Source organism: Vicugna pacos, chromosome 28, assembly GCF_048564905.1.
Source record: "Vicugna pacos chromosome 28, VicPac4, whole genome shotgun sequence".
In the NCBI taxonomy this organism is placed as follows: domain Eukaryota; kingdom Metazoa; phylum Chordata; class Mammalia; order Artiodactyla; family Camelidae; genus Vicugna; species Vicugna pacos.
Window position 1 is genome coordinate 12,359,269 of NC_133014.1, and position 22,906 is coordinate 12,382,174.

General features: G+C 46.5%; 1 protein-coding gene and 1 long non-coding RNA gene across 4 annotated transcripts in view; both read left to right on the top strand.

Moving 5' to 3' along the window:
• The window catches only part of REEP1 (receptor accessory protein 1), a 93,373-nt gene that overhangs the window by 48,858 nt on the left and 21,609 nt on the right, over positions 1-22,906 (top strand). For all 3 annotated transcript variants that reach the window (XR_012065205.1, XM_072951522.1, XM_072951521.1), the window contains exons 3-5: positions 6,333-6,409; positions 10,225-10,345; positions 12,719-12,832. Coding sequence is in view for 2 of the 3 variants with exons in the window: in XM_072951522.1 (XP_072807623.1) it covers positions 6,333-6,409; positions 10,225-10,345; positions 12,719-12,832 (312 nt within the window). In the remaining variant the exon portion in view is untranslated. The remainder of the gene's footprint in view (positions 1-6,332; positions 6,410-10,224; positions 10,346-12,718; positions 12,833-22,906) is intronic.
• On the top strand, positions 14,996-15,782 carry LOC140690016 (uncharacterized). Its single transcript, XR_012065206.1, has 2 exons — positions 14,996-15,146; positions 15,537-15,782. It is a non-coding gene; the product is annotated as an uncharacterized lncRNA (long non-coding RNA).

Below are 22,906 nucleotides of genomic sequence, written 5' to 3' on the forward strand. Positions count from 1 at the left end.
TTCCCAGGATGTCTCTAGGATGAAACCAGCCACCTGTAGATCAGTTCAGCCAGAGACCCCACCCACCCACTCTGTTAGTTTCCCAGAACTGCTTTCCTGGCTGGCATCTGCTCCCAAGCAGGGGATCCAGACAGGGTGTGCTCTCTGGAGGCTGGGTCCCCGGTACGTATCTGTGAAGGAAACTCAGAGTGTGAACTATAAATAGCGGTTAAGTTGCAAGCGCAGAGCCTCATGGTTCCTAATTACTTGGCCCAGGGGAAAGCCCTGGGCAGCCTCTTCCAAGTCTCCATTTCCCGGACCCCTTCCAGCCTAGGACTTGGGGAGGCTGTGCCAAGGAAGCAGGCAAAACCAGGGTCACCGCAGTTCAAGGTCTGATCGTCCGCTTTGCAGGGGTGGAAGCTCAATTCTGTCCACTCATCCAGGAGAGATGAAACCCTGGTGAATTATTGCGTTCCAACTAAACTCACAGGAGCCTGGTTTATGACTAGAATGGAAATTCATTAATTTAAAGTGAAAAATGTAACTGACAAGCAGAGCAGCTGTTTGTGTTGGCGGCGAGCACGTGCTGTTCCCAGGAGGGAAGGCTTGGATTAAGATCAGATGGTTTCTCGGTGAAAATGGAGCTGGAAGAAAGGAGACCGAGACCAGCCTCCTCCTTCTGCACTTTCTCACACCGTCTTACATGCGCGCTCACACTCACTTCTTTCCCTCCTTTTGACCACCAGAGACATTTGTCCAAGAGAGAAACCTGGGAACTTGCCTCAAGTCCTGCCTCCCCCTCATCACCCACCCCTACTCCCACCCCTTCATCTCTGTCCTCCTAATAATCTTTCAAACTAGCTCTCTCCTATGCTGCCTCTCTCTTCAGTGAGGCTCCCATCATTCTTCCCTGAAATGTTGCAGTGGCCTCCTGTATTTTTTTTTTTCATTGCCGCTGTAACAGTTTACCATGAACTTCATGGCTTAGAATAATGCAAATGTATTATCTCATGGTTGTGGTGGTCAGAAGTCAGGTGGGTCTCAGTGGGCTGAAATCAAGTGGGGCGGCATTCCTTTTGGAGACTGTAGGGGAGAATCCATTTCCTTTCCTTTTGCAGTTCCTGATGGCCACCTGCATTCCTTGGCTCCGGCATCCTCCTCCTCCTCCACCTTCAGAGTGAGCAACGTTGCCTCTCTGACTGTTCTCCCATAGTCCCCTCTTCCTCTGCCCACAACCGAGAAAGGTTCTGCACTTTTAAGGATTCATGGGATTATGTTGGGCCCGCCTGGATAAGCCAGGATCATTTTCCCATCTGAAAATCCTTAACTTAGTAACTGCAATGTCCCATTTGCCTCATAATGTAATATACTCACAGGTTCTAGGGATTAGGACAAGGACATTTGGGGGTTGCTGTTATTCTGCCTACCATCCCCCCCCAGCTGATGCCTCTGCCTCTTGTCCCTCATCTCATGCCCTATTGTCTGCATAACTTCTACAAGCCTTTAAAAAAATGGAAATCTATTTGTTTCACTCCACCTGGGTCTTTTAATAGCTGCTAATCACCCACCAGGTCAGGGCCAGACTCCCTTATACAGTGTTGGACCTTCTTGATCTTGCTCTTGGTACTTTCCAGCCACTCCCTGCAAGCTTTCCGTGCGCTTGATCTCAACACCCAAAGTGTGGTCTGTGGACCAGCATTAACAACATCACCTGGGAGCTAGTTAGAAATCTCATCTCAAGCCCTCCCCAGACCTCCTAAATAAAAATCAGCCTTTTAAACAAGATCCTCAGTTTGAGAAACACTGCTCTAGACATTCACAGCTGTTTATGTCTTTCCAAATTTACTGTACCAGTCATGGTTTTTGGACAAAAACAGAAAGGAGCTTATGGGAATTAGTAGAGTTAACTACGAGGCTGGGAGAAAGATACTCAGAAACTGGGGAGGATCCGAGAAGGCTGGGTGACAGCCAAGCTTATGCCGCAGGAAGGGTCTGGATAGGAAGCTGCTGTCTGTGTCACCACCATGGATCTGGCTGCCAGCTGCCCACGCCTTTGGAACAGTCCATGAAGATTCAAAACCCTGAATAGGGGCATCTGATTTTTCCAAGCCTGGACAATAGGACATAAAGACCCATATGCTGGGAGATGCCCTCTGAATTAGAAGGCTTTGGATGCTGGTAGTTTAAACACACACACACACACACACATACACAGACATACCTCAGAGACACCATGCGTTCGGTTTCAGACCACAGCTATAAAACGAATATCGCCAAAAAGCAAGTCACACGAACTTTTTGGTTTCCCAGTGCATACAGAAGTTGTATTTACACTATACTGTAGTCTGTTAAGTATGCAATAGCATTATGTCTTTAAAAAACAATGTACATACTTTTATTAAAAAATAATGCTGCTGGGGAAATGGCCCAGTAGACTTGCTTAATACGGGGTAGCCACAAACCTTCAATTTGTAAAAAACTCAGTATCTGCAAAGTGCATTTTAAAAAAGCACAATAAAATGAGGTACATCTATATGAAAATATATAATGATTTTATGTTTCAGTTACTTCTTTGTCTGCACAACATCCACATTCACTTTCTTACCCAGAGTTTGGCTTTAAAAAAAAACCCTGCCAGTTCTGTACCATTTATTTACTTGCCAAATCCAAATTTCTTCATCTGAATCCGGGTCCAGAGCCAGGATCTCTGGCAGATTCCTCTCCTCCTCTGGCTCTGACAGGATCTAACCTTAATACTCAACACTAAAAATTAAATTGTCAAGTGAACCATCACTGATGCATCCTACATGCTACACTAGGGGAAGAAGGAAAATAAATAAAAATAAAATTAGTTGAAGTATTTAAATCTATACATAACACAGAAAGGAAGAAACTATAGCTAGAAGCTACAGTCCTTATTTATGCAAGTGGTCATGAATTCTTAGCTGGTATTTGTGTCTTCTGTTAAAAGATAATTTTAAAATGGATAAAAGCATGATTCTTGTACAAATATAAGATTAACACATATCAAAATTTTTACTTAACTCATTAAATAGCAAGGGAACCAGAAAGGTGTTTAAAAAAAAAAAAACGGTTCAGAGGAGACGCCAAAGAAAAGACACATACCAGCGATCAGGAATGATGAAATGAATTTGTTCATTGATATTCAAGTGGTTTCTTGGGAGGGTGGGGCCGTTGGACCCAATTGTACCTCCATTGGACAAAAACTCTTTTGCACCTCTGTGGACTAAATTATTTGCGTGCCAGTCAGTGTTCTATAACTTACAAAGTTGCAGAATAGCTCAGGGACGTTGTGAAACAAGACACCTGTAGAATGAAGACAGTTCTTAACTAGGCTGCTCTGGCAGCACCTAGCATCCCCAGGACATCCATTCCAAAGCCTTTCCCAACTTTTCCTGTTCCCTCTTCCACCGTCTAATTCATGCTCCCTGAGCCTTCTGCTTTGGTGAGCGAGGTTTCTTCTCTGGGGGTGTGGCCTATGTCCACATTCCTGAAGAATCTGAGGCCTTAGTGGGACCTCTGTGTGGTCGTAGTAATGATCCAAACAAGGCGGTGCTAGGACATCCCCTAGAGGATCCTTAGCTCCTCCACCCTCTTTCCTGCCGCATCATGTGGCAGCAGCTCTGGTTCCCCTGGATAGTCAGGATCAATCACCCCATCAAAGCCCATGAGTCCATTTATTGTCTATTTCCAAGTGGCATGGTGGTCTTGAAATGGCCAGGTGACCTTCTAGTCTCTGCTTACAGTTCATCGGAACCACTTTGTATCTCTGGTGGAAGCATCCATCCCTCAAGTACTAAAATTATTAAAAAGCAGAGCTCGAAGGTTTGAGGATGAGAAGCAGAAATGCTGTGAGTGGGTTAGGCCAGGGGTTCTCAAACTTAAATGTGCATGTGAATAAACAGAGAATTTTATTAAAAATGCAGATTCTGATCCATTAGCTCTGGAGTGGGGCCTGAGGTTCTGCATTTCTAACGAGCTCCTAGGTGATTCCAGTGATGCTGGTCCATGCACCACACTTTGAGCTGCAAGGAGCTGGCATTTGGCTTAATCATAGCAAAGAGCACCCCCCTTTCCTTGGTTCTTGAACCTCTGGATTCTGGCTAAGAGGCAGTACCGTATGTTGGTCACAGTTCAGAGAAGAAACTGCAGCCTCACAGAATGCTGACTCCCACCTGATTCTTCTGAACCAGCATTGTGTAAGGGCAACAGGGTGCGTGATGAAGATCAGTGACTCCCCAAAGCATCAGCCTATTGTCTTACTTCTTTTGCTGTTGAAGAGGGCCCTCGGTCAGAAGCAATGTTGGGTGGGACACAGCAAGATGAAAAGGACACTCACTGAGCCCATAGCTTGCTGTATGGCTGCCAGAAACATGGCAGTGGGAAAAGCAAGTGCACATGCCCAGTCAATAAATTTTCCAGAAAAGACTCTGTGCTGCCCGTTTGATGAGGGAAGGGGCTTGGTTGGGTGAGCATGCTCCCAGGAGGCTGGCTGGTGCTTTGAGATATGGTGCCATCCTAGAGATGCCCAGTCACTGCTGCTGGCAGCTCGGTCTCTGAGCAGCGGTCCTGGCCAGGTTGGCCTTGGCAAGAGGGGTCCACATCGCTGAGCTCACATGCCACCTCTGTCACTTCCACATGACCACTGATACGTGAGCCCGTTGAACGTGCAACATCATGCCTGAGGTAAAAGGCTAGCAGACATCCACAGGGCTGGTCATCTCATCCACTTGAGTACCAAGAGCCTCCTCTGCTGCCAGGACCCTTTGGCAAGAATTAGCATCTGCATCCCATGTGCCCATTCACATAATTCCTGAACCACCTCAACACCACTCAGTCTTGTCCTTTCCAAGTACCTCATCATCTAGCCAATTTAAGCTGATATCTGAGGGCTGAAATCTGGAGGCAAAGGAAGATGCTCTGTTCAGGGAACTGGAAGAGACTCATTCTAATTGGAGTGGAAAATTCAAGAAGGTGTGAGTGAGGAGGAGCACTTGTGATGGAGATAATTAGTGTCTAGTTTATGCCAGGAATTGTAAGCCAATTTAAGGAATTTGGGGCTTATTTTAACAACAATAAGGAACTAGTGAAGGCTTTAAGGTAGGAAGGAGAGTTATCAAATTTGGGTTTAAGAAGATCACTCTGACTGGAGTGGAGGACAGACTGGGGAGGGAGCAGAGGTACCGAGACCAAGCTAAAGGCTGCAGTTCTGTTCTAGATAGGGGATGTTGGTGGTCTGAAATAACGGCAGAGAGATGGAGAAAATAAGATAGACTTACGAGAAAGAAGAAGGTGCAAGTAACAGGACTTGGTGATTGGCTGGCTGTATTAGGTGGTGAATGCAGTTTCCTTCAGGGAGAGTGGCTAGTCTAGAGTTAGAAGAGAATGTCAAGAACAAAGCTCCAGGGAGGAATTGATGCAGAAAGAGGGAAACCGGGACAGTTGTGGTGGTGGGAAGAGCTTTTCAGGAAGTGATGGTTTCACATCCAGCTGAAAAGTCAAGCAAGTCAAGTGAAACACTGACAAAGGGTCGCCTAAACCCCCTTGCAATGTGTTACAAAGTGGAAACCCCAGTGAGGGCAGTTTTGATGTGATGTAGAGGCTGAGCACCAAGTGAGGGGTGAAGTAGACACTGCAGGTACAGATAACTCACTGAAGGAGTTTGTAGCTAAGGGTTGTGTCAAAGAAAAACGTTTTTATTGTCATTGTCATCTTCTTTTGTTTTTAACTGAAGATACTAGGGCATGGTTTGAATACTAAAAAGAAAAAGCCTACCGAGAGGGAATTCAGGCTCCTGGCAGTGTACCTGGGTACCAGCGTTGGGGATTTCTGGATCCTGGGCCTCAGTATGCCATGGGCTTTACAACTGGACAAGAACTTGCTGGCTCCCTGCTAAGGAGTCCATTCTGCAGAGAACCTCGGCAGCATGTAGTATCTCATAGAGCATTTTCTTTTGATGGACTGAGCCAGTCATTTTCTAAATAGAGAAGGCCTCTAATTATTCTACCAGGCCACATGTTTCGGAGTCACAAAGACAATGGAAATTCACCAGAACTGCCTTCATTTTGAGAGATATTTTTGCTGAGTATAGAATTTTAGATTGACACGTTTTTCTTTTAGCACTGGGCCTGGGTCTGTTGTGGAAACAGCCTATTTGCCTCCAGCCCCAAGGTCTGGAGTGGAACTGGGGGAGGACAGGGGAAGGGGTTACCAGTGCACACCCCACTGCCTGGACATGCCTCAGCATGCACTGTCGGCGCCTCTTCTCTTGAAGGTGGCGGCCATACATCCTTGACCTTTTCTGATAGCTTTGTTGCGTTCTCTTTCAACAGGTCAAATGGATGATGTACTGGATTATATTTGCACTTTTCACCACAGCAGAGACGTTCACTGACATCTTCCTTTGCTGGTAAGTACTCCAGGAATTGGAACTTTTCCAGGGAAGGCATTGCATAACGTCAGGGGAGAGGTGGCAGGAATCTGAAAGCAGTCTCAAACCCTGCTTCAGCACAGAGAAGCAGGGCACGGATGCTGACTGGAACATTTTTAGTCAATTAGCCTATAAACTTGTTCTTCATGTAAATATTTACTGAATGATTTTCTAAGAGTGGCTGTTGTTCTTATAATGATACAGTGATGGGCAAGATCAACACAGTTCCTCGATTAACAAAGTCAGTAAAGAAACATACATATTTTTTAAAAAAAGGAAAGAAAGAAACAATATGCAAAAGTGCAATAAAACTGCTTCCTTCCTACACCTTTTACTCTCACCGTAACTACTTTCCACAGCTGTATTATATACCTTTAAAAATGTATGTGTCAGTATATGTACACACATATACACGTGCTTTTCCTTTTTTTGAAACAATAATACTATAGTATTATACCTCATGGTTCTCACTTTGTTTCTCAGATTTATTTTTGAAAGACTTTCACATAAGCATAAATAGATCTACTTTTTTTCTATTTATTTTATTGAAGTACAGTTGATTTACAATGTTATTATGTTAGTTTCTGGTATACAGCAAAGTGATTCAATATATATATATATACACATATATATTCTTTTTCATATTCTTTTCCATTGTGGTTTATTACCAGATATTGAATATAGTTCCCTGTGCTATACGGTTGGACCTTATTGTTTATCTATTTTATATGTAATAATTTGTATCTGCTGATCTCAGACTCCTGATTTCTCTCTCCTCCATCCCCTTCCCCCTTTGGTAACCATAAGTTTGTCTTCTGTGTCTGTGAGTCTCTTTCTGTTTTGTAAATAAGTTCATTTGTGTCCTATTTTAGACCACATATAAGTGGTATCACATGACCATATGCTGCTCGAAAATCAATCCTTGAGAGGCAAGTATTGGTAGAAACAGAAAACGTTCCTTTTAATCAGAAAGCCAGCGTTTGGGGAGAAGACAGACTCACAGCCTAAGTCCAACTCCAAAAATTCTGCTCAGCCATGAAAGTTTTAAAGGGAAAAGGAGAAGTAATCTCAGTTAATCGCTGAGATAGGTGATGAGACTCACAGCCAGCAAGTGCAGGCTTGTCAGTGCCTCGTGATCTTTTTTTAGGTGCTATCTTGTTCACACAGTTTGTTTGTGAGATTACTGAAGGCAAAGCTAGGGGAGAGATCTGGTCATCCGTTAATTACTTATTCTTCATTTTTACTTTTTCTTTTGTCTATGGAAAGAACCAACAGATCAGGCAACGTATTGTGTGATCAAAAGATTTGAAAGGTGGGCTTAGGCCGGAGATGAGTAGGGCATGGGGGTGCCTGGTTTCAGGTTAGTGACAATGTAGCTTTGCTAAAGTGACAAAAGGGGCCTCCCACAGCGAGCTCTTTCCTGCCAAAAGCTGCTTACAGTTATACACCCATACATGGCCATTAAGAAGAGTGAGTCTGTGGAGGGGAGAGTGTAGCTCAGTGGTAGAGCATGTGCTTAGCATGCACGAGGTCCTGGGTTCAATCCCCAGTACCTCCATTAAAGAAATACATAAATAGGAGGAGGGTATAGCTCAGTGGTAGAGTGTATGCCTAGCATGCACAAGGTCCTGGGTTCAATCCCCGGTACCTCTGTTTGAAAAAAACAAAACAAATAGATAAACCTAAAATTACCTCCCAAATTACCTCCCCCATTTAAAAAAAATAACAAGAAGAGTGAGGCGGCTCTCCATGCACCAGTATGAGATAATCTCCAAAGTGTACTGCTAATTGTGTGTGTGCGGTGGGGGGACTTATCCCTAGTCCACTTCTGGAGTGATGCACAAGGACACTGATGATGTTTGTGCTTTCGGAAGAGAGATGAGGGGTCCAGGATGGGAAGGAGATTCTTTGTTATGTGCTCTTTTGGAATTCTAGAATTTTACAAAATATGTACATGCATGACCTATTTTTTAAAAAATACATCTTTCACATAATAAACAAAAAAGACACAGTGCGACAGATCCCCTTGGGGTTTTCTGTGTCTCTTGGGTTGATGCCGGAGCTTGCCGGAGTCACTTGCCCCTTGAGGCTGGCAAATCCTTGTTTTCAAGACAAAATTTCCTCCGTTGTTAATCAGCAGAATGTTCAGAGGTGGGAGAATCACACCTCAGTTCCTTCAGGCCCTTCTGTTTTCTGGCTGTGAAACAATAAGCATTCTTGACATGAAAGTGCCCCTTAGTTGCTGAGGGAATGCTTGGGACAGGCCTGCAAGAAGCAGAAGGCAGCTGACTGGGAGCCTCAGTGGGGAGAGAAGGAGTTAGTGAGAGTTGAAGGCTCTGAAATGGCTTGGTAGAAATCGCTCTTTGTTTTTGGCTCCCTTATCAGGGAGGGGTCCTGGGAGGGGGTTGCTTTTCTGAGTCCTCAGACCAGCACAGGTGTCGTTTTCCCTCAGAGCATCATGTTTTAAGGATACCTGGGATTTGCTTTAATCAGGCCTCATGAGACACACAGACACAGACATGACCTTCATGAAGGAATACGTTTGTTATATTCACAGATCCTAGAGGCACAGCCTGCCACTCGGGGCCACACGGGGAAGCCCGGGGCTGATCAGGAGGCAGAGGCAGGAAACGTGGGCAGGAGCCAGTACTGTGGTTTCCATGGGAGGGGAAGACTTTCCAGAGTTGGCAAGACCCCAAGATGTTAAAGCATCAGAATACAGAAAATGAAAAGACATGGTTAATACACATCAGGCCTGCCAAATACAGTTGCACAGGTTGTTCATAGCACAAGATATCTGGCCAAGGAGGCAAGTGGAGCTGAATTTCAGAAGAAGCCCCGTTTGTGAGCCGTGTGCTCGCAGGACTGCGTCCAGCTGAAGGGCCTGGCTTTTTCTCACATGTTCAAAGAAACCACGTGGGTTAGCAGAGGCCCATTATGGCATTTGTCTGAGGTTACTATTCTATCTTATTTGTGATTATTTGATCAATCTCTGTTCCTCTGGACTGTCAGTTCCAAGGATGCCAGAATCTTGTCTATGTTTCCCATTAGACCAGAAGCTCCAAGAGAGCAGGGATGGGTTCTTTGTCCCTCCTATCTCCTCGGTGCTCAGCACCAGCTGAGGTGCCGGGTGTTTATGGGATGCAGAAATGAAAGGTTTGCAGGACTTTAAACTTCAGAATTGTATGCTGTCTGCACCCTGAACTCTTCTTTCTCTGGGCACCAAAAAGATCAGGATCTATTTGTCTGCCAAGATCCGTTTCCTGGGAAGAGTTGGGCTCCTACCCCTGCCTCTTTAGGGACCAAGAAGACAGCCAAGAAGGGCAGGTTTTCATTCTGAGTCTGGAGATTTTTTATCAGCCCCCCACCCTGCTATAAATCCTCCAGGTGTTTGTGCCTTCTTGGTGTTGAGTGAAGAGTGAATGACCAGGTATTTGGGCACGGATGGATGTGGCATCTGGACCTGCAGGAGCCCCAGCTTCAACCAAAATGAGCTGAGCCTGGCAGGAAGCACCAGCTGTCATCAGGCAGGGTCATAGGGTGATCGCTGGAGAGACCTTGGGTTCCCAGCTTGCTGGGCGACAAAAGAAAACATGAACCAGCTTTCAAAAGAGGCCTTGGGCTTGTGCAGTGGAGGTGCATGTGTGTGTGCACACACCTTCACAGGAATCTGGGGGCCAGGTGGCCGTGTTCACGCGGGAGAGGTGTCTGTGCCACCAGGACCCGTCTTTCACAGGCCCAGGGCCGTGTTGCTGAGAACCTAATGGCATGTGTATTTTCTCCTCTCTCTCCAGGTTTCCATTCTATTATGAACTAAAAATAGCATTTGTAGCCTGGCTGCTGTCTCCCTACACAAAAGGTTCCAGCCTCCTCTACAGGAAGTTTGTGCATCCCACGCTGTCTTCAAAAGAAAAGGTGATTTATGTCGCCCTGCTTTGCACTCCTTCCAGCGAGTGAAAAAATTTAGCAAGTAATAAAAAGAAAGGGCAGATTGTGTTATTGCAGGAGACTCTCTGTTGACTCTTATTTACTACCCTCCTGAAAAAATACTTTTAAAACTTAACATAAATAGGAAAATTGAAGCCCAGAGAGATTAAATGACTTGACCTTGGACCCAGATAGCTACTGACAGAGACTGGAATGTAGTATGTTTCTAGTGCAGTGTTTGCTTCATTGTTCAGTGATAAAATGTATGCTACCAGTGAAGCACCTGCTACTTTAGTGATGATCAGTCGATACGTATGAATGAGGATAGTTATAGTTTTTTTCATCTGTTTACCTTTTGTGTCTATTTGCTTCAAAGTAACTCACAAACTTCCTTGAAATGAAAATGTAGATTTGTCTAACGTCAGAGATGGAAAAAATAAGACAGGGAGAAACTGCAGGAAGGGGGTGACAATAACTAAGGATTTAAGGAGGAATTACAACTTTACCGCCTGAAAAGAAATTTAATTCTAAGCTACTTACAAGATAATGTCATTATAAATTTATTTTTTGTTAAACATCTCCGCTGAATCTTATTCGCCAGATTTGCTTTCAGTGGATTGTTCCATTGTTTTGTTAAGATTTCATACAATAGTAGATGCAAAGACCATTAAAATTAACATGACCTCTGTCTTTTTTTGAGAGGGAGTGGTAATTCGATTTATTTATTTATTTTTTAACAGAGGCACTGGGGATTGAACCCAGGACCTCATGCATGCAAAGTAAGCGCTCTACCACTGACCTATACCCTCCCTAACCTCTGTCTTATTAATTTGTTTGGTAACTCCTTTTTTTTATGCAATCCAGTGTATGTAACATTTCTTTAAAATAAAATTGTAAACATACAAAAAAAAAAAAAAAACAAACCAAAAAACCTACCCCTAACCAAAAAGCAGCAACAAAAAAACTGGGCAGATACAATATTTGTTTTCTGAGATCTTAAACATGTTTGCCCATCATCCATTTCCACTAGGTCTTCTTAATGACCCACAAACATCACTGTACGTAGTATACATAGTTCCTTCTTTTGACTTATTATCTTAGAGTAAGTTCTTAAGAGTGGAATTATTGGGTCCAACATTGTATGATTCGTTACTGATACTAAGTGACTTTCTAAACCGATTGTGTGGTATGATTCTATGGCATGAATTAGGAGCTCTCTAGGTGGCTTGATGTATTCATGTCTGTTGGTTCTGCAAGTTGCATACTTTGGACTTCTAGGGGAAGGCTCTGTTGGGTCTGTCAGTGAGATAGGCAGGCTACCGTAGACATTTCTGAGACTCCATTTAGGAACTAGAACACAACCCTTCCTGTCTCAGAGGGTGGATTTTGAGGAATGGTACTTCCTGTCCTGACCTGGTTATCAAATTTCTACTCTTTCTACTTCCTTTTCTCTGAACACTGGACTTACCCTGAGCTGCCAGTGTAATTTCCACCGAAGGGCAGGTGTCTGACTCTTCAGAGCTGCCAAGAATCATTTCCAGGGTCAGTCTGGGGTGACAGTGAAAACTTCCTTGTGACTTTCCCAGGAGGCTGAAACAAGGATTGATCAGGGGGTTGACTGCCCACCTGCGTCCCTCAAATCGAAGATGTGCTGAACTTCAAGTGACACAGGGCCAAGCATCATTGACTGACTGAGCCCTGAAATGAGCTCTGTGATTACAAAACAGCTGTTTCCTTAAACAATGACAACAACAAAACAGCCCCACCCAAACAAACAAAAAGAATAAGCCAGAGGTGATCCAAATTTGAACTATTCCAGTACTTTTACTTGGTTTGGGTCCCCGAAGTAGACGTCAGCGCTCTTTCCCACCTCACCTTTTCCTTGTGGTATGATGCTGGATGACTTCTGATTTCTGCTTTTATTTTATTATCTGTAAAATATCTTCCCTAGCGACAAAAATAACACCTCTCTCTTCCTGCATGCTAATCCCGACCATCGATATACACAGGGGGAGGGATGTGGAGCATGAAATAGCTATAGAATAGTAGAATTTAGAGCTGACCCCCTTGAAACAGGGAAGATGATGGAGGTTCTCGGTGACTGAAAGCAGCCCCTGTGTCAGATGCTTTCCTGGAATGATCGCATGTAATCTTCACTGTGCTCCCCGAGTTAGGTGCACTGTCCTCATTTTTCAGATGACAGAACTGTGTGTAGAGGCTAAATACTGGCCCAGGCGGTGGCCGTGCCAGCGAGAATCAGTGGTCAGGCAAGCTGCCAAGCTCAGTGCTGAGGAGAAGTGAGAAAGACAGGGATTTATTTGAACCTTCCAACTCAGTGTGCCTCTGTTTTCCCTTTGACAGGAAATTGATGATTGCCTGGTCCAAGCAAAAGACCGGAGTTATGACGCCCTTGTGCACTTCGGGAAGCGAGGCTTGAACGTGGCAGCCACCGCGGCAGTGATGGCTGCTTCCAAGGTACCGTGCCGGGGGGGGACTTGACCACCATGGCTGCAGCTTGCGCAGGGACAGGCTAAGGAACAATCAGGGGTTCCGCCTCCTTTCCATCAGTGAAAATCTGATGGAAAAAATGGTGAATCTTGCCCCCAGAAAACCGTGTGCAGGCGCACAGACACACACATGACTTGGGCAATGTTAGGAGGCTCCCAGAGCCCCTGAAGCTCATCTGTGAGCCTCCTGTTAAGAACTTCTAAATTCCTTGGAGCTTAAGCTGGGACCAAGAGAAGAGAGAAACGGAGGGAGGGAGCTCTTCCCTGCAGCTTCCGAGGGTGCACTGGGAGTCACCTAAGCAGACAAGGGGCAGAGATGACCCCAGTGAATGGGTGGACTCCACGCTCGTGTGGCCCAGCAGATCCAGGGGAAGGAAGCCAGGGTCCCAGGAGAAGACGAGTGGTTCGATCGTGGAGGGCAGTGATGTGTGTAGCAGCAGTGTCCAGAGGCAGAGGAGGCTTGAAATAAACACTGGTCTGGCAAGATATTGTGATGTAAGCGATTACTTCCTTCTCGTTTCCACCCAGCCCTGTTCAAAGGGTCCTCTGTGATCCTTCCTTCCCGGCTTCTTCTCACGTCACATTCTCCTTATCACTGTGTCAGTTTCTCATTATGTGCTCAGCCCTGAAAAATTAAATTGGTCATCGTGTACTCTCAGAGCAGAGTCAGCAGACTGGCCTTGTGTTTGCTGGTGACAGCCGCTTCCCCCAAATCCAAATGTGGAGTGGGGGTCTGCAGTGCGGGGGGTGGAGGAAAGGCAGTTACGCTAATGTTTGGGAAGACACAGTGGTTGGGAGGTGAGTTGTATCAGCAAGGGGGAGCTATGAGTCCTGGATGGTGGTGTGAGGGTTTTGGGGCAAAGAGCGGGTAGAGCTGTGAAAGGGTTTGGAAGAGGATGATTAATACAGATCTTGGTGCTCTGTGGCCTTTGAATGGATGGTGGGATGCGGGGTGCCGACAGCCAGCTGGGTCAGGGAACTGAGCTGGGTTTTCTGGGCCCTGAACCAGAGGGAGGCACTTTCAGAGCATGTCTGGGAGAGAGACTTCGCATACGGGGCTGAGTGTTCTATCAAAGTCGAGGAGTTCTGTAGACAAAGGCTGAGGGAGAGACTGGAGAACCAAAAGTGATTGCTACTTCAGAGAGGGCCAGCGCCTTCTGTAGCGCAGAACCGCAGTGAAGGGTCCCGCTGGTACCCAGAGGGCCCCTGGGCATCTTACTACAGTAGTTTCCGACAAGGCGTTGGATCCCAGTGAGGGTCGTTGGAGGGGAAATTCTGCTTTGGTGTCCGAAGGAGATGTGTCAGGATTTACAAAGAGCAGTGAATTCCAAGATCCTTCTGTTTGAGATACAGTCATTTTATGCTTTTGTGTTTAAGCTGAAAGAAAAGAGAACTCAGAATTGCTAAATTCTGAGTTCGTCAGGCCAGCTTGGCCACACGAAGCTGCAGAAGGCTTCTCTCAGGCGCCTCTCTCCACCCCCATCGTCTCTGCGTCTGCTCCTGAAGGAGGACTGTTACTGCTCTTTTCTCAGCTCAGTCATAGAGCATCAGTGTGGGGTGCTCACAGGGTGGCTCAGTGCAGGTCACCTGGCCACACAGCCGCATGTGTAAAGTTTATTCTGATGGCAATTACGTAGGGCCATCCTTTTCCAGATCTGCCTCCAGCCAGAGCCCCCAGTCTTAATGCCATCCTGGCCAGTCACCACCAGCTCTTCAGACCCCCGGGGAAGCCAGTGGGCCCGGGCCTCCCTCCAGGCCCCTTATAACAACTAACCTGAAGGAAGCGCCACACAGTCTGAATCTTGCCTCCAAAAGTAACTGCTCATTAGCTCTTCCTAGTGGGACTCAAGTCAGGAGGGACGCCTGCTTCCTGCTGAGTTTGGTTTCAGATGAGAAAAATGTTCTGCCTTGTAGGGCCTTCGCTTTTCCTCTCTAAATATCTTTTGAGAGAAAATACTCCTCTCCCCAAAATAATGCCCTCTATTTTTTAAACAGATGTGTGCTTTAAAAAAGGAGAAGTAAAATTCAATCTGGCTGGGGGGCGGGGGTGGGGGGGGAGAGATCAGTGGTTTCCATGGCAACAATAGATCACTCCAGGCAGTGGTCAAAGGACGATGACTCACCAGTGAGTTCAAATCTGGCTCGAGTGTCCAAACCACCTGGGAAGCTTGGTTTTTCATTTTTAAATAGATTCTCAGATGTGCTGAATCAGAATCTCAGGCAGTGGGGCCCTCGAATCTATGTTTTTAACAAGTTCCCCAGATGATTTTTAAGCAGCCAAGGTAAGGGTCCGGGTCACAGCCTGAGGTCCCATCCAGAACCACAAACCACAGGTGATTAGGGTTAAAGCAGCTAACTTCTTTAACATGCCTGGCATGTGAATTTAGCTCCTGAGATGCTTTAACCTTGAGAATGAGAAAGCTGAGCCCAGAACAACGTTGCTGATTACCCCAGGGGAACAATGTAATTTTGTGAAAAAAAGATACCCTACAGAGGGTGACCATATACTATAATGCATAAAGCGGGGCACATGTGAGAGTGGGAGGGCACTATGATTATCATGCTGGGACTACAGGTGTCAACTAGGTCTGTTCCAAGAAAACTGGGATTTATGGTCCCCCTGGCTCATGGCTCCATTTTTCATCTCTTCTATTCTGCCTGTCTCCTCCCAGGAAACACCCTCAACTTACCAATCAGTTCTCACTCTAAATGTCTACTGTATTTAGCCAAACGGATGCAGGAGAGAGTGTGAGGTAACTGGAAGATTCTCTCTGAGGTCAGGCAGATTGCAAGAAGGCTGGGAGCAGGTGATTGGATGAGGGGGTCACTCCTTCCTCATCTGCTCTCCTGTCCTTTGATGACTCCTCGGGAGGAACCTGCAGAGCTTAACGGGAAGAATGCAAGAACTTTTGCCTACACTTGTAGTTAATTTGTTTGTTTTTCTTATAACTTTGAGCCCTGAGCCCTTTTGTTGCAGGACGATGGGTCGCGAGAGGATGGTCATGTCCCAGGTCTCGAGGGAGTCCGTGGGATGGGCCGCCAAGTGAGGGTCCTTAGCTTCGTGCAGGGAAGAATTCAGGAGCCAGCAAAGTGGAAGCAAGTTTATTTAGAGAGATAAGACATTCCTTGGACAGAAAGGGAGAGCGGCCCTGGGGTGGGGGTGGGGATGGGGGTGGTTAGCTTTTATGGGCTGGGTAATTTCATATGCTAACAAGTGGGAGGATTATTTCAACTATTTGGGGGCAGGGGTGGGGATTTCCAGGAACTGGGCCACGGCCTACTTTTTGGTCGTTTGTGGTCAGCCTTGGAACTGTGGGCGTGACATTTAGCGTGCAAGTGTATTACAGTGAGGCTCAGGGTCTACTGGGAGTCGAATCTCCCGCCATCTTGGGCCTGCTTGGTTCTAACCTCTTTGTATCGTACCCTCAACGGCTGTGTCATCGTTTTGAAGGTTGTGCCCTGGCCCCTCTTCTCTCCCATCTCACTTTCTCTTAAAAAAAAAAAAAGAATATTTGCAGGGTTTTGCATCATCATGAAGTAAGAAGAAACTTTGTAAACCATATCACTGTACAAATATAAGTTGTTGTTAATGTCAGTGTTTTATCTTAGAACTGGAAAAGCTAAAGCAAAAAATTGCACTTTAGAAATTTCTCCCCAGGCTTATTAACCCCCAGCCCACCCCTCAGTGTTCCCCAGGGTCTAATTCCTGTCCCTGAGAAGTGTTGATGCATCTTTTCGTTCAGTGAGAGCTGCTCTGTGTCCATCCTGGGGGATGCACTTCTCTAGCACCTTCTTTTCAAGTGTCCCTAGTCTCTTGGCTGCTCCAAGCCTGGACATTGGCTGTTTCCTAGCCAGTTATTCCACTCAGAGGGAAAACTGAGCCCTGCGTCTTTTCAAGACTAGAATTGGAAATCTCTCTCTTTTTAAAAATAATGCTCTAGACATTCATTAGTTAAGCAAAACACATTCTCACATGAAGAGAAATCATAGTGAGAAAAACCAATTGATTGACAGTTTTGAAACTGTGAGGTGTCCGGGCCACCTTACTCCTCTTGAACTTGAACCGTGTCCTCGGTCTCTTCCCCCTGCCCAGTCTTCAGGCCTGGTAAGCCTGTCTGGCTTTTTACTTGTCTCATAACTTGAAAAATAATGTGGTTTCACTTTGCCTGGACATCTTGTCCCTAGAACAGTGCCAGGGGTGCCAGGAATGCTATTAAAGTCCCCTGTTTAAGACGGTGGCTTTGACGAAGCTGGCATTCTGTGGATCAGGGATGCTTCTTTACCCAGATTGCCCATGGGTTTCTTTTCCTCCTTGGAATCTAGTATTTCCCATTAGATTGTGAGCTTCTGGCGATGAGTGGCTCTGGATTCTTTTCCTTTGTTTCTTGCTAAGTAGAAAAAAGCAAAACCAAACACTGCCAACTTATTTCGTGTTGTGCACTCATTAAACCCTGTTGATTGATCTGAGGAATAAACCTATTTAATGCCTCCAATCCTAAAAGTGGGAGCCACTTGGATGTGGCTATTTAAACTTAAATGAATTGAAATAAAGTAAGTTTTAAAATTCTGTTCCTCAGCCTTACTCAATTTCAAGTCTATGGCTGGCACAGGGATAGGATATTTCCACCATCGCAGAAAGTTCTCTTGGGCAGCACTGCCCCAAGCCCTCTGCTAAGGCTCCTGGGTTCTCCTCTGCCTTCTTCCTGCCTTCTCGTCTGCAGTGCTCTGCTTTGGCAATACCCCTCCTGTCCTCACTCAGCACTTTGGGACCTCTGTGCATGAGGTTCACTGGGAAGACAGGGAGATAGGGACTCAGCCTACAGCATCACCCACGGTGGAGCTTTCGTTTCTCCATCCTCTCTGGTCCAGCCCGCTTTTACACCATGACCTCCACTTGGCTGGCTTGTCAGCCAAAACTTAGGCACTTTGTCTGCAATTACGGTCCATGGCCACCAGGATATAGCCAAGCCTCGGTTCTAGCCCTAGCATCCAAACAGCTAGGCACACTCACAGAGAGGTGACGTATAGTGTTTCCCACTCATTTTTAAACAATGCCTACTCCATTTTGTTTTAAAAATAAACTCTACAAAACAATTCAGCATAGTTTTTACAAAAAAGTCCTCTCCCTTTGATCCTTATCTTTTACCCACCACTGCTTTATCTAAAACCTCTTGCTTGAATAAAATGCTGCTTTCGAACTACATGGAACGTGATTCTTGGAACCAGAAGCTCATTTGGGAAAGTTCACAAGCTTAGTGACCTGGGGCTTTTGACATTTGCTTTTGCTTTCTCTCTAGCAAAAAAAACCAAAACAAAACACCCCTCGAAACCCCCAAACAAACAAAAACAAAACAAAAAAAACTACCTGTCTATGATTCATCAGCGAGCAGGCATTGATTTTCCTTTCATAAAACCTCCCTGTATCCTCTCATGCTTAGAAGGTGTTTCCAAGGAAGAAGAAATGACTGCTGTCCTTCCAGGTCCCCGTGTCTCCCTTCTCTGGCTTCACACCCCCGTGTCTGCTGAATCCAAGTGGCTGAGGACTCCCGGAAGCCTCGTGCCTGTCCCTCCACCCCTCAGAGGGACATTTCCCAGCCTCTGTGCTAGCTTACGTCAGGTCAGCCCTCTTCCTTCTGTTTTAGCCGAGGACTGTGTGACATAAAATTAATATTTAGAATTCACCACGGCAACCCATTTGAAACACCAGGATGATCTAAACTGTTATGGACACCCCGCTGGAGAAGTTTGGAAGTCTTCCCCGGGCTCTGTTCTCCCAGACAGTCAGCTGACGTGGGGGTTTATTTCCATGACAAGCTGAAGCAGAACCAGGCCAGCCTTGTCCACCGTGGTCTGGCCACACTCGCCTTTGTCACTCAGCGCCCTGTCCTTGTCCCAGGGTTTCTACTTGGAACGTCTTTAAAAGAAAATAATTGAGAAGACTAATTTTGGGGAGAGGAGATATAGCTCAGTGTCTAGAGTACATGCTTAGCATGCAGGAGGTCCTGGGTTCAATCCCTAGGGCCGCCATTAAAAAAAACAAAATTGAGAAGATGACTTGGAGCATCGCCTGGCCTCACCCCACTCTGTAGGGGGTGAGGGAGATTAGAACAAACAAGAGACTCGGCCTCACAAGTCAGCTGAAGAGGAAGGGCCGGACCTCAGGCGGACTCGCTGGTCGGATGTTCCCGCCCCATCTCTGTTCCGAGTCAGCCTGTGGAGGTTACGTGGAACTGGATGCACCAGGGATCCCGTGGAAAAGGGAGCCCGCCCGCCTGCCTGACCTCTGAGAAGAGCCCGGCTGAACCTCGGAGTCTGCGAAAGCGTTTTCAGGATCTCCGGGAGTGGGAAGAGCCGTTTCTTGGCTATGGTCCCCTGGTCCCTGGCTTCGCTCTTGCTCCCTCCCCTCCTCCCCTCACTGCCTCAGTGTTGGGTGGGATTCTCCAGGGCCCCGCCTTGCTCTCCTCTCCCTCCCAGGGCCATCTCATGCCGGCCCTCCCCATCACCTGTCACCCGATGCTCCTGGTTCCCAGGTGGGCTTCCCTACCCAGCTCTCAAGGCCAGTGCTTCTGGCTCTGGTTTCTCCGAACATCTCAGTTCATCTGAGTGGTGGACTTCTTGCACTCGGGGGCTGGGACAGCTGCTGCCTGTGGAGTCCCTCCTGCTGACCCCCAGCCCCCATGACCTGGGTGCGGGCCTGACCTGGACGACCAGGCTCTGATCCGGTCTGCAAAGGCTCTTCTCATCTGTGCACAGTCCTTCCTCTGCGCAGCCCTGTCTCACCTCCCAGATCCCGCTTCTCACCTCGTGAGCGGCTCAGATCCAGTGGGGGGTTCCAAACCAGCCCTCCCTCACTAGTTAGCGTTCCTTTTTGCCTCCCATTTAGGGCACTTCCCAGGAGGGAGGCTGGGAAATAGGTCTTTATTCCAGCCGTCCACGTGCCAGCTGCAACCTGAGGAAGGAAGGCAGAGCAGAGATCAGGGGCCAGTTCTCAGTGTGTGGCACACGGCGTAGCCAGAACATTCTCATGACTCTAAAAATTCCTTTCTTCACTTTGCTCACTACTCAGAAACCTCCAGTGGAGCGATCATCAGAGTCCACGTTTAGGCAGCCGAAGTGTGGTTTTTCTAGACTTACCTCCCGCTCCTTGTGGCACCAGAGCCTCTTCTCAGACTGGTTGCGTCTCAGTTTCCCAGATGCACCCCGGGGTTTCCACTCTCACACCTTGGCCATGCTCTCAGTCCCCTCGCTGGCCCAGCACCCTCCCCCTTTCTGATGATGATGCAGCCGTTGCCTCGCTCAAGGTAGAGCTCTCAGAGGGTCTCCCCCGGGGGTTCCAGCCAACAGCCCTCTCTCTGTCCCCTGAACTTGTCATGTGTTTTTGTCATCTGTCATTTGCTGTCTTGTACACATTAGTGTCTCAATGCCCCAGCCAGACTGTGAGGTCCTGGGGAGCAGGAACCATGTTGTGTTTCATATTCATCTTTGTTCCCCTGGCGGGACTCCACTTGGAGCTTCGTGAACTCTCCATCAGCGTCGGCTGCAAATGAATGAATGAAGTGAGCGGGTCAGTGAGTGAGTGCAGGAGGCCAGGGCAGCATGGCGCCCTAGAACCCATCCTGTAGGCTCGGTGCCCATGGCTTTTTTTTCTTTTCCCCTTCATCAGGTGGCTCGACTCTTTCCTTTTGTCTCCTCTTTGGACCTCAGAGAAGGGCAGGTAACCCTGTTGAGAGGTGTGACTAACTCCAAACTGATCCAGCCGGGGAGAGAGGCCAGCAGCCACCTCTGCCCACCAGCACATGGTCTGGATCGGAGCCAGGTGTCTCTCCTGCCAACACCTGTGTGTGTACGTGTGTGTTAATCCCGGAGCCGGGGGCCCATGTCAGCCTCCTCCCAGAGCTTCTGTGTTCATCTGGTAGCATCTAACATGTGATTAATTTATTTGGGTTTGTTTGTTTGTTTGTTTGTTTCATGCCTGGAGAATGAATTGAATTTGATGATTGATGCTGTTGTGGGAGAAATGCTCTCTCTCTTTTGTTTGTTAATCCAATTTTGTGTCACAAACGAGGCCCCTGTCTTCGTCCAGCATGTTGAGAGGGAGCCTGCTTGGCCTTGACGTGGGTGGAGCATGTGTAGCTGTAGAGGTTAACTCTGTTGGCGAGGCGGGTGGTCCGTGGGAATTTAGAAGGAAGTACTAACTCTTTTTGAATCACTGGTGGGAAATGTGGTTGTGCTGGTGGCTTTGTTACCAGCTGCCTGACTCACTAAAACCTTCTGACTCGTTTCTCATTCTCACCCGTCTCAGGCATTAGACACCGTGTGCGGTGAGGTGGGCCAAACTTTGGGCTCTGCTGGATCCTCCTCCGGTCACTTTTGTCTCTGTGACTTGTGTCCCTTCCCCTGTGTGTCCCTTTGGAAAATAGGACCTCATCAAGGGCTTACAACCAAACTTAGTGACTGTGTAGAATCAGGGCTCTGTGGGCCCTAATGGCAGGTGCTCTATTAGTGGTAAACTGTTTTACTTAGAATATCAGGTTATTGAAGGTCTGGGTGTTCCCAGGAACACACCCCCTCCCTTGACTAAAAAAGTATCAAAATATAGAGAATTTGGTATATGTTGGCTACGTGGCTTACTTATCCATCACAAATTTGGGGAAGGATTAGGAATGAAAGACCTCAGATGAATAGAAAATTCAGTGACACGGTTTACCTCTTAAAGTCCAGCTTTCTAAGAGGAAAAAGAAAAGATTAAAATAACCAGGAATAGATGACCCTCCCTTGCCCCCAAGATACTGCTGTGGGATTTCTGGGGTTCTATGAGCACAGCCAGGAGAGAACCTTGGGGCCAAATGGTACTGACGTGCCCAGAAGGCAGCAAGGTGAGTCTGTTCAGCACATACATGGGCAGCCACAAGCAAACTGGGTACCATGCTTATAGCATCCTGGGGGGTTAAAGAGGTCAAGAGTACAACAGAATACTTTTTTTTTTAATTTCAAAATTTCAACAGTCATTTATTTATTGGCATCTTTTAATTCATACATGGGATTCATCAGTTTTTACAAGTTAACATTCTTATTGACATGGATGAGTTCACATTAACATAATCACATTATACATTTACATTATACATTGTATAACGTATGAAGGGAATACATGGGAAATTCAGATAGAACAAGAGCCCAGCTAAGCTGTTACGGAGACATGCAGAATAACTAATACACTGAAGCATAAACAAAATATTATACTCAGAATAACAGCATTCCTGAAGAAAACAAAGCATAAGATACAATAAAGGTTTTTTTACAACACATATAATTAAATAATTTATTAAAATTAATTAACGCATTTCATTTACAAAATATTAACATAGCAATCATTAAGTTTGCTAAGCACTTCAATAGAAAAATGTTAAAATGGCAAAACTATACTAAGCAACTTTGCCATCAAGGGATCTAAACCTGGCTTACAAGTTCAGGCTGAGCATTCACTCTCCAAAGTACTTTTTCTGGCATGTGAAAAACAGGACCAACTGAAGACAAGTAGGAGATTTCGTTTTCATGGAAGGCTGAGCATGTCTCCCTTTCCAGTCCCACGAGGCTGGGCTGTGGAGAGGTTCTTCCAGGGGTGAGGTGCTGAGGACGGTGCTGACATGTGGTGTGACTGTCCCGGGGCAGGTGCTCAGATTTGCCTGAAGTAGGCTGACCTTGGTTCATGAAAGGGCCCCAGAATTCTTAGCCTTTCCTGTGGCTCTTATTCTAAACTCAGTGTTGGCTGGGGAGGAAATTGATACAAGACTTAAAACACACACACACACACACACACACACACACATGCTAGAGTTTGTTGATCTTTCATCAGGGGTACCTTGGGAGGCCCAACATTAATTCTAGAGATTTTCAAATCATTCTGGAAACTCCTATCTCAGAATTGCAATCAGAACCCGATAATGAGCCATGGAAGAGGGCCATAGAGTCTTGAACTCAGAATTTTCTGATTAGAAGGGAATCTGGTTCAACACTTTAACCTCCCAGTGAGACTGGAAGG